Source organism: Musca autumnalis, unplaced genomic scaffold (genome assembly GCF_047663935.1).
Source record: "Musca autumnalis isolate F117 unplaced genomic scaffold, ASM4766393v1 scaffold_1, whole genome shotgun sequence".
Lineage (NCBI taxonomy): Eukaryota > Metazoa > Arthropoda > Insecta > Diptera > Muscidae > Musca > Musca autumnalis.
Window position 1 is genome coordinate 248,280,806 of NW_027411644.1, and position 16,530 is coordinate 248,297,335.

General features: G+C 34.2%; 1 protein-coding gene across 1 annotated transcript; it reads right to left on the reverse strand.

The window, feature by feature from the left end:
- Window positions 1-7,005: 7,005 nt before the first annotated feature.
- On the reverse strand, window positions 7,006-8,317 carry LOC141391171 (uncharacterized). The gene is made up of 3 exons (XM_073964078.1): window positions 8,049-8,317; window positions 7,509-7,934; window positions 7,006-7,451 (listed from the first exon to the last, which is right to left on the reverse strand). Exons 1-3 carry the CDS (start codon window positions 8,103-8,105, stop codon window positions 7,392-7,394), a joined length of 543 nt encoding a protein of 180 aa, XP_073820179.1. The 5' UTR covers window positions 8,106-8,317; the 3' UTR covers window positions 7,006-7,391.
- Window positions 8,318-16,530: the final 8,213 nt, after the last annotated feature.

Consider the following 16,530-nt stretch of genomic DNA (forward strand, 5'->3'; position numbering starts at 1 on the left):
TATACATTACATCTCTGATATTTGATAATTAAATTTTCACAATCATTGAAAAGAAGTTCCGTGGAGAGCGATTGTCCAGGGATAGTGGTATAGGGTATCCCATGGTCGTCTCCGCCCGACTATAGTCTTTTCTTACTTGTTTAATTTTTTGTTTGGTGAAGGAAATATTAAACACAAAAAAGCATCCGATTTGAACTAAAAATACATTTTCTTTAAAGAAATATTCACCATGTGTTCTAAGAACGTACAGACGTGTCGTGGTCAACATTTTTGTTAATTATAGCAGTAACACGGTCTAATTAATGATCATGATTGCGTGATTTATTTGGACCTTTTAAAAATTAATATTTATAAAGATCTCTTCGCAAATCAACCGATTTCTTTTGTTTACATGAAAATAGGGGGTAGGAAAACGAAAATTTGTTCGTTATATCCGGCGTTCGTTATAAACGTGTTCACCTGTAAAATTCTTTCTAAAGCTAACTTTTAAATACCATATGTTAAAATATTTGAAACAGTGCTTAAATTCGTCGCTATCGGCTTGTGCTTTAAAACGGGCCCCGTAAATCCTAACAAATTGTAAAAATTTCTTCTGGCGGGGTAACAATTTTTTTTCGTTATAATCGTGGTCGTTTTTAGAATTTGAATGTGTGTATCTGTGGAAACACAAAACTTTGTTCGCTATAAACGTAGTTTCTTATAAATGATGTTCGCTATATCCGAATTTTTAAAGTTTTATTCTTTGTTTTAGCTTACTTTTGCATATAAAGCACTAAAAATCTATAAAAATCCCATAAGTTCACCGCTATTAATCTTTGCCTCAAAAACAGGCCAAATTTGCCTGGTCTAAATCCACAATTATTTAGTTGCTAGCACAATATCTCTGACACTATTTTATAAGCAATAGCTTCCATACTCATTAGGGCAGCAAAAAACGACAAAGTATTTTTTTGAAACACCTGCCCCCTAAATTTTTTTTCGTTTGATCCAAAACCCTTATATATGAAATTTGATGACGATCGGTCAAAGTTAACCCGTGCCACCAGAGAAATCTTTGTTTCCATAATAATTTGTATGGGACCAAAGGTGCATTTTCACGAAAATTCTCTAAAATCCGTTCATTGTTTCCAGTTCATTGTTTCCAAATAAATTTTGCCGTGTTTTGGGCCGCCCTAATACTTATGTCTCTAAGGTTAGAGCAAACAGTATTATCTCCTTTCTTGTGAACGTCCACAGGATGCTCAGGTTCCAATCGTCGGGTATCTGTTCCTTCTGCCATGTGGTGCTAACAGGCTGATGCTTACACCTTATCAGCCGTGTCTTCACCTCAACTTGGCCGTTAGCTATACACTGAAAACCGCTTCTGCTGCCTTCTTATTCTTATTCACCCGGTTTATTGCTGTCTTCTCCTCATCTTGACCGGGAGCTATACACTGAATACTATCTTCTGAGGCTCCTGCACATCCCGATTTTTTACATTCCCGCTTTTCCCTTTTTCACTTTTTATTACGGAAAATACGTTTCTCCTATCTTTTTTATTGTCTCGATATCTCTACTATTATCGTCCGATACGCGTTGCTACAAATTGTAGAATAGTTCTATATGCAGCACTTTCTCTTCGGTAGCAGCACGAAACTCCTGGTCATGGGTTGGCTGTTGGCATGCAGTGTCATAATTTGCCACTCTGTAGATATGTTATGCTTTCATCAACCAATTGGGCAGTTGAGTGGAATATGCTGTGAATATCTGTTGTGACTGCAGGATATCGATGTCCAACTTCTGTGTTGTGTGCGTTCGTAATTAATTTACAACGTTTAATCGGGTACGTACCTTTGTTGCAGAAAAGTTGAGGTCTGAGTCGATATTTCTCCTCCGAACAATCGTATATCCAGCACGCTCTTCCATCGATCACAGCGTCATCAATTCGATTTATAGTTTTTTGAAAAATTTGTATGAAGGTCCGGTTCCCACCAGAATAGAGGCGACTAGTTTTTGGTGGTGATTGTGAATTACTTAGGGGTTGAAATGGACCAAAAATAAAATGATTATCCGAGGTCGCAGTTATATTTTAACTAGCTGACCCGGTCCGCGTTGCTGGCCCGTTGTTTGGGTTCTCTGTGTAAACTTTAGTTATCTGTCCAGTATTGATGTCAATGTTTTGACATAAATTCCATGTAATGGTATCTCCCAAATTTAAGAAATAAAATCTCTTTTATTATACCCTTCACCATAAATGGACAGTTTAAAGCGCTTTGTGACCCACATATAATGGTCGGTGCAGGTCAATTAACATTGCTATATATTGGTTTGTTGGTCTCGGTTGGGGTCATAAATATTACTGCAGAGAATTGTCAGTATAGGTCCACGTTTTGATATACATAGCTCCCATAGAACGGTACCGGCTGATTTTCACTATTTTTTTAGGATTTAACATCATTAACCAAAATGGCTGAACCCTGGTTTTAATATAATTTAAAGATGAGAGCATAAATATTCGGATGGACCGAAAGACACGCCTTTTTCTTTGCGCTCGGTATGCAACAGCTATAGGTTCACGTTTTGATATAGCTCCCAAAAAACAGTACCTCCCGATTTTCGATAGTTCGGAGATATAGCCACTGTTGGGGGTCGTAAACAGTCTTGCAGAAAATTTTCAGTATACGTCCTCGTTTTGATATACATAGGTCCCATAGAACGGTGGCGACTAATTTTCTCTATTTTTGGTGGATTTAACCTCATTCAGCCCGATCGAACGTAACGCCTTTTTTCTACGCGCTCTATTTTACCACTATTGCATGGTAAAATACCCCTCAGCGAAATGTATGTTCCTTCGGTATATGTATGGCACCATTTATATAATTCATAAAAAATTACTACTATAAACTGAAATCAATGCTCATGAAGTTTCACTTCCCACATTTTGAGATTTTATCCGTAATTGTAATATTTTCAAAAATCGGACACTATCGCGGTATTCTGATTCTAATGATGATATTGTTTTGTATATCAATAACTTTGTCTGATGTCCAATCATTTTTTTGGAATTTCGGTCTAGTGACATCTCAAGTTATCGGGATTTCACTGTATTCCAAAATGTGGAGTTGATCGAGCTATCCCACTTATTGTTAAGTGTTCAGGGTTTGTAGCGTTTTTTATGCACACTTACAAAATTATGTATATTATCTGAAATAATAAATGTTTGAACATTTTGTGATGACCATGATATTTCACTTCCGCGAAGACCATTCAGGGTCAAGACAGTATTACAATAATATTGCAAATAATCTGTAAACAATACGTTCAAAAATATCATGGAATTCAGATTTTTTTTTAAATTTTGAAGGAGAACCTCCGGTCACTACCTCCGGCCACTACCACTTGTTCAAGCTAGTGTTTATATCATTTTTGTGTCACGCTTACTAAAATTATGTATATTAATTGAAATAATACATTTTTGAAAACTTTGTGATGACCGCGATTTCAGATTTTATTAAAAACATTGTAGGGGAGGACCACCGGTCACTACTCTCAGTCGTATAAAAACAGCTTACGAACGTTCTAATTAATTGAAATAATATATTTTTGAAAATTTTGGGATGACCGCGATATTTCACTTCCGCGACGACCATTCAGGGTCAAGACAGTAATTACCATAGCATTGCAAACAATTTGTAAACAATATATTAAAAAGTATCTTGAATTTCGCGGTTTTCTTAAAAAATTGTGGGGAGGACCACCGGTCACTACACTTAGCGGGTTAAATAAATAGATTACGACCTATTCTCAGACCTAAAAACTTCACATACAAAATTTTATAAGATTTCCCAATCGATTTTTCGGAATTGCTTTATCGTGACATCTCAAGTTATCGGGATTTTACTGTATTCCAAAATATGGCGTTGACCGCGTTATCCCACACATAGAAGCCAGTGTTAAAGCGGTTTTATAGTCACGCTTACTAAAATTTGCTATACTATCTGAAATAGTACATTTATGAATAATTTAGGATGACCGCGATATTTCACTTCCGCGACGACCATTTAAGAAAATATATAGCCTATTTTCACCACCGGTGTTCCCAGTACATTATCGGAAATTTTCCAAAAAATCTATTCAGCCGTTTTCGAGTCTTTTTGTTTTTGAATAATTTGGAATGACCGCGATATTTCACTTCCGCGACGACCATTCAAGAAAATATATAGCCTATTTTCACCACCGGTGTTCCCTGTACATTATCTGAAATTTTCAAGAAAATCTGTTCAGCCGTTTTTGAGTCTATTCGGAACATACAAACATACAAACATAGTAACATACACACATTGTCTTTTATATATTAGACTAGCTGACCCGGTCCGCGTTGCTGGCCCGTTGTTTGGGTTCTCTGTGTAAACTTTAGTTATCTGTCCAGTATTGATGTCAATGTTTTGACATAAATTCCATGTAATGGTATCTCCCAAATTTAAGATATAAAATCTCTTTTATTATACCCTTCACCATAAATGGACAGTTTAAAGCGCTTTGTGACCCACATATAATGGTCGGTGCAGGTCAATTAACATTGCTATATATTGGTTTGTTGGTCTCGGTTGGGGTCATAAATATTACTGCAGAGAATTGTCAGTATAGGTCCACGTTTTGATATACATAGCTCCCATAGAACGGTACCGGCTGATTTTCACTATTTTTTTAGGATTTAACATCATTATCACACCAAAATGGCTGTAATCTGGTTTAAATATAATTTAAAGATGAGAGCATAAATATTCGGATCGACCGAAAGACACGCCTTTTTCTTTGCGCTCGGTATGCAACAGCTATAGGTTCACGTTTTGATATATCTCCCAAAAAACAGTACCTCCCAATTTTCGATAGTTCGGAGATATAGCCACTGTTGGGGGTCGTAAACAGTCTTGCAGAAAATTTTCAGTATACGTCCTCGTTTTGATATACATAGGTCCCATAGAACGGTGGCGACTAATTTTCGCTATTTTTGGTGGATTTAACCTCATTCAGCCCGATCGAACGTAACGCCTTTTTTCTTCGCGCTCTATTTTACCACTATTACATGGTAAAATACCCCTCAGCGAAATGTATGTTCCTTAGGTATATGTATGGCACCATTTATATAATTCATAAAAAATTACTTCTATAAACTATAAACTGAAATCAATGCTCATGAAGTTTCACTTCCCACATTTTGAGATTTTATCCGTAATTGTAATATTTTCAAACATCGGACACTATCGCGGTATTCTGATTCTAATGATGATATTGTTTTGTATATCAATAACTTTGGCTGATGTCCAATAATTTTTCTGGAATTTCGGTCTAGTGACATCTCAAGTTATCGGGATTTCACTGTATTCCAAAATGTGGAGTTGATCGAGCTATCCCACTTATTGTTAAGTGTTCAGGGTTTGTAGCGTTTTTTATGCACACTTACAAAATTATGTATATTATCTGAAATAATAAATGTTTGAACATTTTGTGATGACCATGATATTTCACTTCCGCGAAGACCATTCAGGGTCAAGACAGTATTACAATAGTATTGCAAACAATCTGTAAACAATACGTTCAAAAATATCATGGACTTCAGATTTTTTTTAAATTTTGAAGGAGAACCTCCGGTCACTACCTCCGACCACTACCACTTGTTCAAGCTAGTGTTTATATCATTTTTGTGTGTCACGCTTACTAAAATTATGTATATTAATTGAAATAATACATTTTTGAAAACTTTGTGATGACCGCGATTTCAGATTTTATTAAAAACATTGTAGGGGAGGACCACCGGTCACTACTCTTAGTCGTATAAAAACAGCTTACGAACGTTCTAATTAATTGAAATAATACATTTTTGAAAATTTTGGGATGACCGCGATATTTCACTTCCGCGACGACCATTCAGGGTCAAGACAGTAATTACCATAGCATTGCAAAAAAAAACAATATATTAAAACGTATCTTGAATTTCGCGGTGTGGGGAGGACCACCGGTCACTACACTTAGCGGGTTAAATAAATAGATTACGACCTATTCTCAGACCTAAAAACTTCACATACAAAATTTTATAAGATTTCCCAATCGATTTTTCGGAATTGCTTTATCGTGACATCTCAAGTTATCGGGATTTTACTGTATTCCAAAATATGGCGTTGACCGCGTTATCCCACACATAGAAGCCAGTGTTATAGCGGTTTTATAGTCACGCTTACGAAAATTTGCTATACTATCTGAAATAGTACATTTTTGAATAATTTAGGATGACCGCGATATTTCACTTCCGCGACGACCATTTAAGAAAATATATAGCCTATTTTCACCACCGGTGTTCCCAGTACATTATCGGAAATTTTCCAAAAAATCTATTCAGCCGTTTTTGAGTCTTTTCGTTTTTGAATAATTTGGAATGACCGCGATATTTCACTTCCGCGACGACCATTCAAGAAAATATATAGCCTATTTTCACCACCGGTGTTCCCTGTACATTATCTGAAATTTTCAAGAAAATCTGTTCAGCCGTTTTTGAGTCTATTCGGAACATACAAACATACAAACATAGTAACATACACACATTGTCTTTTATATATTAGATATCGACAAATTTTTGCACGAAGTAAGATGGTTGGTCACAGACAATGCCAATAATTTTTAAAAATTATCGGATAGTATTTAGCTGTTGTAATTGACTATTGTGAGAAAAATATTTAAATTTAATTTTTGGTCCAAATTTTAAATTCTGCGGCCATAATCTGACAAATAATGAACACGAAGCTTGACAGCCAACTGTTGAACACTTCTTTGATGCAAATTATATAAATAATAAATGAGGCAAAAATATCAAATAAAATAAATTCCGTGGAAAACAGTGTCTAGTAGAAGTGGCGTAGAGTATCACATGGTCGGCCCCGTCCGACTATAGCCCTCTCTTATTTGTTTCATTTATACAATTCTGAAATTTCTCTTAATAAATATTTTTTGAAAGAATGATTTCGGATGGGAAAAGTTTGGTTGATGTCTCTATTATGAAAACCTCAATTTCTTAATTTTCACAGTATCTTATTTAAATTGCTTTGGTGTACGTTTAGTTCAAATCTGGTAACTTATTTTTAATTTTACAATTCAATCGAACTTCAGTAGCAAACAGTCGGGTATATCATAACGACCAAAGAATGGATTATACATTGTTGCATTCCCAGTGCTTATGATGGACGATGGAACACGTTCGACATTTTCACAATAAGTGGCATTTTGGGCAACAAAATTTGCGGAACTCTGGATACATTGATTTGTTAGCAACTTAATTTCAGCTAGCAAAGACACGACATTGCTTTGAACAATAAAGCTACAATCCAAGGCTGATTTAATATAACCGTCGGCGGAACATTTTATATCATCCAGTTGTCTATTTTTTGATTGGTTGCAGTATAATCGGAAGCCTTGGAGACCTGAAATATTAAAACAAACAATTAACATTTTCAATGTACGTAGTTCGCCATACTTACCACATTTATGAGGCAATCATTGTTATTGCCACATTTTCTTAGCGCATTTTCATAGGAATAGTTGTAGTACTCTTCTAATCTATCACGTGTAGAAACAGGTTGACCAATATATGATGTCAAAGTGCTATTAACATTTTCATAACATTGCTGAATTGTCCGTCTGGTATCGGCTACATTAGGCAAACGAAGTTTATATTTACTAACACATTCACTATTACGTTGGCCCAAAAATTCCAAATTATTCAAACTTCGGGTAGTTTCTTCTATGGCAGCAAAAAGGAACTCTGATTGTATATCAATGGTATTTAAACGTCCGAAATAAAGTTGTTTAAACAATTCCAAGTTGCTATCATAATCCTTTAGAACACTGTCATGTTGACTTTTATTAGCTGCAAGATATGCCCTCACTTGGCCAGTGGAATTGTTCTAATAAGATAAAAGATTATATAGAAGTTTATCTTCGCACGAAAACTTGTGTTATGTGTCATTGTTTTTACGCTGTTTTAGTTATTGATTGGCACTTTCACTTTGATTATTTACCTGTCCTTTGGCAACAACCACAATTGCTAAGACCGTTAATAGTTTCCCGTAAAACATTACAGTTAATTGCCAAAAGTTTTTTAATTAAAATACCATGTTAAACTGACGAAGCGTTCCACTTTTATACTTTAATTTCGTTCTTCAAATTGTTTCTTATCTATGATAATGCATCCAAATGACGTCGAAATATAAGCACTTTCTGCCAAAGTATGCTCCCCAAATATTGATTACTAAATTGTCAAACAATACATGCTGTAATATTATTGGTTACGTAGTTTTAAATAGAAAACCTGTATAAGTGGTTTTTAAAGGGAGTTCCCAAAAAAACTAATTGTTTATAAATAAATATATCTATACTAGGGGACCCGGCGAACTTCGTCTCGCAGTCTCTTAGGTACTGTTATTGTTATCACATTGTAGCATTCAATTGCAAATATGTCGTTGTTTTGAACTGTTTAGAACATTGATGTTCAAATTATTTTGTTAATTTGTCTCTCTGAGAGTGTCTTTCCTTTGCTAAACCACGACAGATGAGAAAAAAAAGAACGTGTGTTGTTGTTGTAGTCACGTTAACGTATATAGATGATCTTGCCTGGTTTAGAATGATCTTTGAAGCAGATGCACATTATACAATTGTACTTTCGACAATTGTGAGCAGGGATGCCAGATAAGTTTGGTCGAAAATCGGCACTTTTCGGGTGCCAAAATCGGCAAAAAATTTTCAAAATCGGCAAAAAATCGGCAAATTAAAAAACATTTATTTCAGTTCAAATTATCGCTTTATTTAATAAGCTAGGTTTAAAAAAATAACATTTTAAGTACAACAAAACAATTAACAATTCATAAACCAAGGCAATAATTCAAAATATGTATAAAAATAAATGGTTTTACCATATGCATATGGTAAATTTCAAATTTCCTTTACAATTACATAGAAAAAAAATTAAAAACTTTTTTGGCGATCACATCCGCCATTTTTGGTACATGGGTTAAGAAAAAAATCGTGGTTTCAAATCTGTTCGCGTTCACAAAATTGGATGCTGCACTCAAAAGTTATATGCGGTTTTACTCTCTTGTAAAGAAAAAATATTTAAAAATTCCTATTGAGTTGTAATAAGAACATGTATATATGAATCGTTAGCAGAATGTGATATCTATCCGTAGATGCTAAAATAGTTGCAAAATTTATTTTTATTTTCGCGGTAAATCAAAAAATATTTAAGAAATCTTGGAATAAATTTTATTTATTCTAAATCAAAGTCCAAAAAATCTCTAAAAAAATAATTTAAAAATACGTACAGAATCTAGACAACGCCTAGAAAAATGTGAGACCAAAATTATAAAGATCGCGTTTATAACTTGCATATTACAGCAACAACAAAGAACGGAAACTTATTGTTGGAAATTATTTCAAAAACATATTTTTGGTTAAATACGAAAAATTTGAAAAATAAATGTTGGGAGTTATTCTATTATTTCGCTAAATTTCGATCCAAATCCTGAAGTATTTTGCTTAAACTTCTACGAGAAAAGTAATTAGTCATCGTGAAAGTATATTTGCTTTCTGTGATAAGCAATAGAAATAAGAAGTAGAGAGTAATATTGAAATTACAACCAAAGAAAAAACACAAAAATTAAAAGGCGTGTAATTCGCGAATCCGTTGAAATCAGTTGGGGTGCATGTGCTTTTCGGATACAGGGAGTCCATGTCTATCAATATGCATGGATTTTCCCATGTTTCATTCAGCGGCCAAAGTGTGCCATCAGTTGCATCTTACTATTCAAAAAACCTTCAAGTGGGCAAAAATTACGCGATGTGCATATGATTATAAGGTGCATCCGATTTCAATGGCCCCCTATTAAAAATACGTCAATATAAATTATTTTAGACAGATTCGTCAAGAATTGCGGATGTGCCACCACATTCTATTTTGGGATAAATAGGGATATTACTCCCGAATCTTTGTAATTTGTGACACACCTTTTTGGCAAATATAATAATCGCGTATAAAGGATTACATTTATGTAAAAATAATCAAAGAAAATCGCGGTTCAATTCGCGGAATTGTCAAAATATATTTTTGCAGATTTTCCTACTTTCAAGGTATCTATATCCGGCGTTTTAGTGGATGGATTTGACCGCGGAAGAGCTCATTAGATCCGGCACGTAAAAAAACTAAAATCACGCGGGGTTCAGGGGTACCTGTACTACAGTTGTAAATTTTAAAGCCAAAAAATATGTTTTTTCAGAAAATTTACGGACCAAATTTTCGCCTTTGGACTTCTATTACTAGGAAGCTGTACGGAGCACACTCATGAGATATACATCGAACGACGTGGAAACGCGAGTTCTACTATCCTATAAACTAGTTTGGATTATTATCTAGTTGCACCATCTAATTATAAGAAAAATTCGAAAAACACTGAAATCAAAACTTCAAAATGTCAGCATCGATTTTAGGGGGATACAGTGTATATATCGAAAAGTCATACACTAGAACCATATTGCCTAAGGGGTATTCTTTAGTTCTTTCTTTGAGCATAGGTTTGAATTTTCCGTAGTTTGGCCAGAAATCAAGAAAGAACACAAAAAAACTTGTAAACTTCAACACATTTTTCCCATTTTTTTATATTACCACCAGCGCAGCTTCCACGAAAATTATTTGTTATGGTCCATATTATGAGATCGTAGCTAAAACACTTCAATATATATAAATGTATTCATATTTTATAAAATATATTAACAGTTCGCGACTTATTAAATGGTGAACCTCAACTTCAACGATTGTAAAACTTTTTTGAATATTACCATATGTAGTATATATTTATAAGTACGTGTATGTATATATGAAATCAATATATTTTCAATTCAGTCAAGCTAAACAAAACGTATAGAAATATTGTCTTAAGAGGTTATTAATAAGGTGATTGTTTTTATACCCTCAGCATTTATGCTAACGAGGGTATATTAACTTTCATACGGGCAAAATGTGCCTCATCGAAATAATGGTTTTAGACCCCAAGTATGTTTGGACGAAATGTGTTTAAGACAATTTGGAGTCGATTTAGCAATGTCCGCCCGTCTGTCTGTCTGGCTGACTGGTGCGCACGATAACTCTCTAACGGATGAGCCGATTTTTCCAAGGTTTGTCCTTAGTTTAAGTTCGAAGATGGGCAATATCGGTCCACTCCTTCAGGTACCTCTCCCACAAAAGTTCGAAAATGTTCGGAAAATTTGTGCGTACGATAACTCTTGAAGGGAGTAACCTATTTGGTCCATACTTTGCACATCGTGAAATGCCTACCAGACTTAGATGAGGTTCCAATACGTACTCAATCGGTCCACTCCTTCGGGAACCTCCCACACAAAAGTCCAAAAATGTTCGGAAAAATTGTACGCGCGATAACTCTTGAAAGGAGTGACTGATTTAGTAGATTTAGTACTTTACACATCCTAATATGTCTACAAGATATAGATTAGGTACGAATATGGACTCTATTTGTATATTCCTTATATTTTTCATTTCAATTTTTCATAGAACAAAAATCCAGCCCCTGCTGTCGAATCACTTCGATTTTGTTTGAAACAATTTGAATACGCTGCCTCCATTAATACGGTAAAAGCTTTTTCAGGGGCATGTCCATACTTCTTGAGAATATAGCCCGAGAGGTGTAAAAACCCCTATGGCACCAAATGTAGTGGCTGTAGAGCACGATAATTCTCGAACTAATCAACCGATTCCAAAAGTTATACGATGACCCACTGAAATGGCTAGTGGGAGCGATATCTATCGAAAAGTTATAACTCTCAAAATAAAATCCACTTCCCTAATGGACTATGTCGGTTCATTCCCTTAAGTACCACCTCCACAACAATTTTGAATTTAAATTTTAATCCACATTTTTCGGCAAGTTCAAATGTCTAAAAATTGCCTCATAATTCCGAAAAGACCTTAAAAACATTCGATCTCTCCGTAGAAGAAAGTTTCAATTCACATAGGCTGAGGGTATACCTCTGTCAGCAAAGCCGACTGACACTTTCTTACTAGTTGTATTGGAATTTTGAAATGTTGGTTTACAATTAAATTCAATTTCTGTAATAAACATTTGAATTAAAGTTTCGTAACAAATCATTTTTAATGACAAAATTATAACAGTTAGGGCCATTATTATATGTCTTCTTTTACTAATGGCTGGATTTTAAAATGCAAAATAAACTAAGTTGCAGTCATCAAAAATATAATTTACACATCAAAAGTTAATGCCAAGAATGTCCTCCATGAAATTTAATGAGCACATTTATCTTTAAGTTAACCGGAACGCTATAAATCTGTTCGGAAAATCCAAACTTTAACAAAAGAAGACTTATAATAATGGGGGTTAGACTTATTTAATTTTAAGTAGTCTTTAGTAAAGAGAATTCCTTCCATCGAGTCCCTAACTAATCGATCTCGGCACTTGTTTTTATTTAAATTTACTTGGCTAGAAACTCTTTCCACATTTGCTGAAGAATGTGGCAAGACTAAAACATGTTTAATAAATTTGGACAAAATAGGAAATAATGATTCAAAATTTGAACATATTAATTCACACATTGTTTTCCAAAATTCTAGCAACTCTACGTTTTTATCTTTAAACAAATTTTTGATTCTTGCTTTTCGTTTATGTTTATAAAGCATTCGTATTCCTTTATAATGTCGAAAAAGAAATATTGTGTGCCATTTGTTATAAAACTTTGATTTATTGAAGCTAGGCACTTAAATTTATTTTCAAAATTAAATCGCTTCAAAATCTGACCACAAGTTCAATGTAAAAGTTTGTGCAGTTTTTAATTATTTCCACTGACCCACTTTTCGACAATTTCGTTTTTTGAACAATTTCCTTCACGTATATACTGAAGTACACGTTATGGTAATCAAGAAAATTCAAACTGTTTTTATAAAATGTAAAAAAATGTTATTATTATTAATCAAACTACTCTTGACGATATAGTTGTCTTTGTTATTGTACCAAATTAGCTCTAGCAACCACAATTTTCATACAAAACGAAAATTTTATGTGAACAAGTTGCCTTAACTAAAAATCGGCATTTTAGGGGTAAAAATCGGCAAATCGGCATTTCTATTTTTTTGGACTAAAAATCGGCAAAGTGCCGATAAATCGGCAAATCTGACATCACTGATTGTGAGTTCGAAGAGAGGGTGCTGAGAGGCAATGGGTTTCTATTTTCCTCGAATCTCTCTCTCTCCTATACACTGACAATTGCCGCTAGAAAATTATGCAATTGTTAATCTGGACTATGATATATTATTTAAGAAAATAACACATTTTGCGATGTAAATAAAAATATTCGGTAAAACAGTTGAAGCAAAGTAATATAATAACGCACCTATCGTTTCAAAATCCTTCTGAACGTGAGATTCCAATCAAGCAATTGAATTCGAAAGAAAGAATAGATCGTAAGGATTTTAATTTAATGCCAAGTATCTGAATTTCAATGGCGAATGAGCGAACGGGTTACATTGGAAAAGCATGGCCTTAAATTGTGTCATTTATGAATCAGAGATTTTCTATAATGGAAAGGCGATGCCGAACTAAATTGATGTTATTGTTAAGTTAAGTTAGTTGTTAAGTTAAATTTCGGATTGAGTCAATGATAATTTGCAATACTTTCTCCAATTTAAGTCCTTTGATGACTTCTTATCATTTGATAATTTATTATTGTAATAGAAACGTGTAGTGCTTCATTATTAATGCTTTTTACATATGTGTTTTCACTAACACCTGACTGTTCTCGAGCGATTCTTGGTCAACCTGTATTTAATTTCGAAATCATGTCACATTACGGATTTGGTGCCAAAGATAAAAACTTCTGACTTACTTATGTCGCCCGATACAGAATATTTGTCACATAACTCGACCAAAAAATCGTCAGTACCTCCGGTTTCTTGCTTTATTCTTTCCAATTTTAAATGTATTTGACCATATTTAGATGTGGTGCCTTACAGCTCTGCGTCTTGACAGGACCTAGACAGTAACAATATATATGCGGTACTGCTTAAATTGTTACGATATAAATCGGAAGTTGATCTTTCGAAGATGTTTTACTTACGGTTTAAATGTATGCATATATGGCGCAACCTAATTTCCAATGAATTTTACTATGAGCTCTTGATTTTTCAAATAACCCACCAATTTTGTGGGTTTTGTACTTTTGTCCTCCAAACTGCGGAAACCACTTTCGACGTTATTATCTTCATCCTTTCAATCAGAATGTGACCGAAACTTCTACTAATCTTTACAAACTCTAAACTAACCTCTCTCCTTTTAACAAATGCTAATTTAAAAAGGTGATCCAAAAGGCGAGTTCGTGCAAATTCAGACCGTAGTGTTCATTTGCTGTCAATTTTTTTTTTCGCGAAATATCCCCAAAAGTTAGAAGACGACTTTAAAATATTCTTCGCGAAGCTTAAAGAAAGATGTTGTACGCAGATACTCTTTGTTATTTGTTATTTATTTTTGATTAAAAATATGTTTTGACAGCAAATGAATACATCAGTTGGTATTATTGTATCACGATCTTTCTTGCACCATGGTTTTAACCATGCTTTTAACCATTACGCTTGAAAATAAATGTAAATCGATTTGATTGTGAACAAAAATGTCTATAAAACTTTCAAAAATTTACAGTTTGTGCATATATAATTTTCGCCAAACAATTATCCAAAAAGTGTCACGGTATACTCCAAACGCGAAGCTCGATAAAAATGTGTGGAAAAATTGACTTTCTTCAAAAAATGTGTTTGCAATTTTTCGCAGATTTTCTTATTTTAGGTTTTATCCTTTTCTGTCATGAGACCTTTCCGAATTGGTGAGAATTGTCAAAATCAGTTCAGCGGTTCTTGAGTTATAAGCGTAGTAAATAACATCATCCTTTTTTATATATCGACGCCTCCAAACAATAGTATGCTAAGTCGACTTAGCATGTTTTCAAGTTCTTTACATTTTTATATTTAAATTCTGTCAAAGAAGTTATAAACAAATATTTACTTAGCATAGTACTGAAGGTCAAAGAAATTTCCAAACTTTTAGAGCTTGTCCTGCAAAACTCGCTTTTCAGAATTAGCAAACTATTATTTGGAGTTGTCGAACGTCCTTTAACTTAAATTCTGTCTAATTTTGGTAATGATCGGTCAATCCGAACAGAAGTTATAAACAAATATTGACTTAGCATAGTACTGAAGTTCAAAAAAATTTCCAAACTTTGAGAGCTTCTCCTGCAAAACTCACTTTTTAGACTTAGCATACTATTATTTGGAGGTGTCGATATATGTATATCTTTATATATAAAACTCAATTATCGTTTGTTGGTAATTGAATCAGTTGAAAACGGCTAGAGCGATTTGGATAATTTTTTGTGGAAATGTTAGTCATAGTCCAGTTTAGGTTTTTATGCAAAGAAAAATTGGCCACGCCCACTTTTCCGCCCACTTTTATAAATATGTCATATCTACGGAACTAATCAATAGATTTTCCTGAAATTAGCAGGGAACGTAAAGTGATGGCCCCCGGTTGAAATAGGCTAAATATTTGGTTGAATTTCGGATCGGGCGGGGTACCTCCCCTATGCCCTATTTTTGTAAAAATGCAATATTTGCAACAATTACAAATGTATCGCCTTGAAAATAAATTTCCGAGTCAATGGCGATTGTGTCTCCGACCTTACGTGCTTATTTGGGGCATTAAGACTGGACAAAGCCCACTTTTTTTAAATATGTTATATCTACGAAACTACTAAATCGATTTTCCTGAAACTTTCAGCGAATGTACAGGGTTGGTCCCCGATAAAAATAGGCTACATATTTTTTGACTTTCGCATCGGGCGGGTACCTCCCCTATGCCCTATTTTTGTAAAAATGCAATATTTGCGACAAATACGAATGTATCGGTTTGGGAATTTATTTGCGAGTCAATGGCGATTGTGTCTCCAACCTTACGTACTTATTTTGTGACTTAAGATCCGACCACGCTCACTTTCTAATTAGGTTATATCTACTAGGGATAGGTAAGTCGACTTGCGATTAATCGATTAATCGACTTTTTGCAGTCAAAAATCTAAAAATCGTAGTCGACTTTTGTCTGGAGGGAAAATCGCATAATCGATTATCTTGTGATCGATTTTCGAGTTTGCCCATAGATTGTGGACTTGGCGGTTTTACACATTTGGCGGTTTTACAGTTTCAAAAGAAAACTTGAAAATCGACGAATAGTCGATTATAATCGATTTTCTGCAGTTATGAAAAAGTCGAAAGTCGAGTTTTAAAACAACTGAAATAATCGCAAGACCTAAAAATCGCATTTTTAGTTTTAGACCAAAATCGAAAAGTCGAAAAATCGATTATTGCTTTCCATTACCTATCCCTAATATCTACAGGGGATTTTCAAGAAAATCGCGATTTTTATGCAAAGAAAATTTGACCAT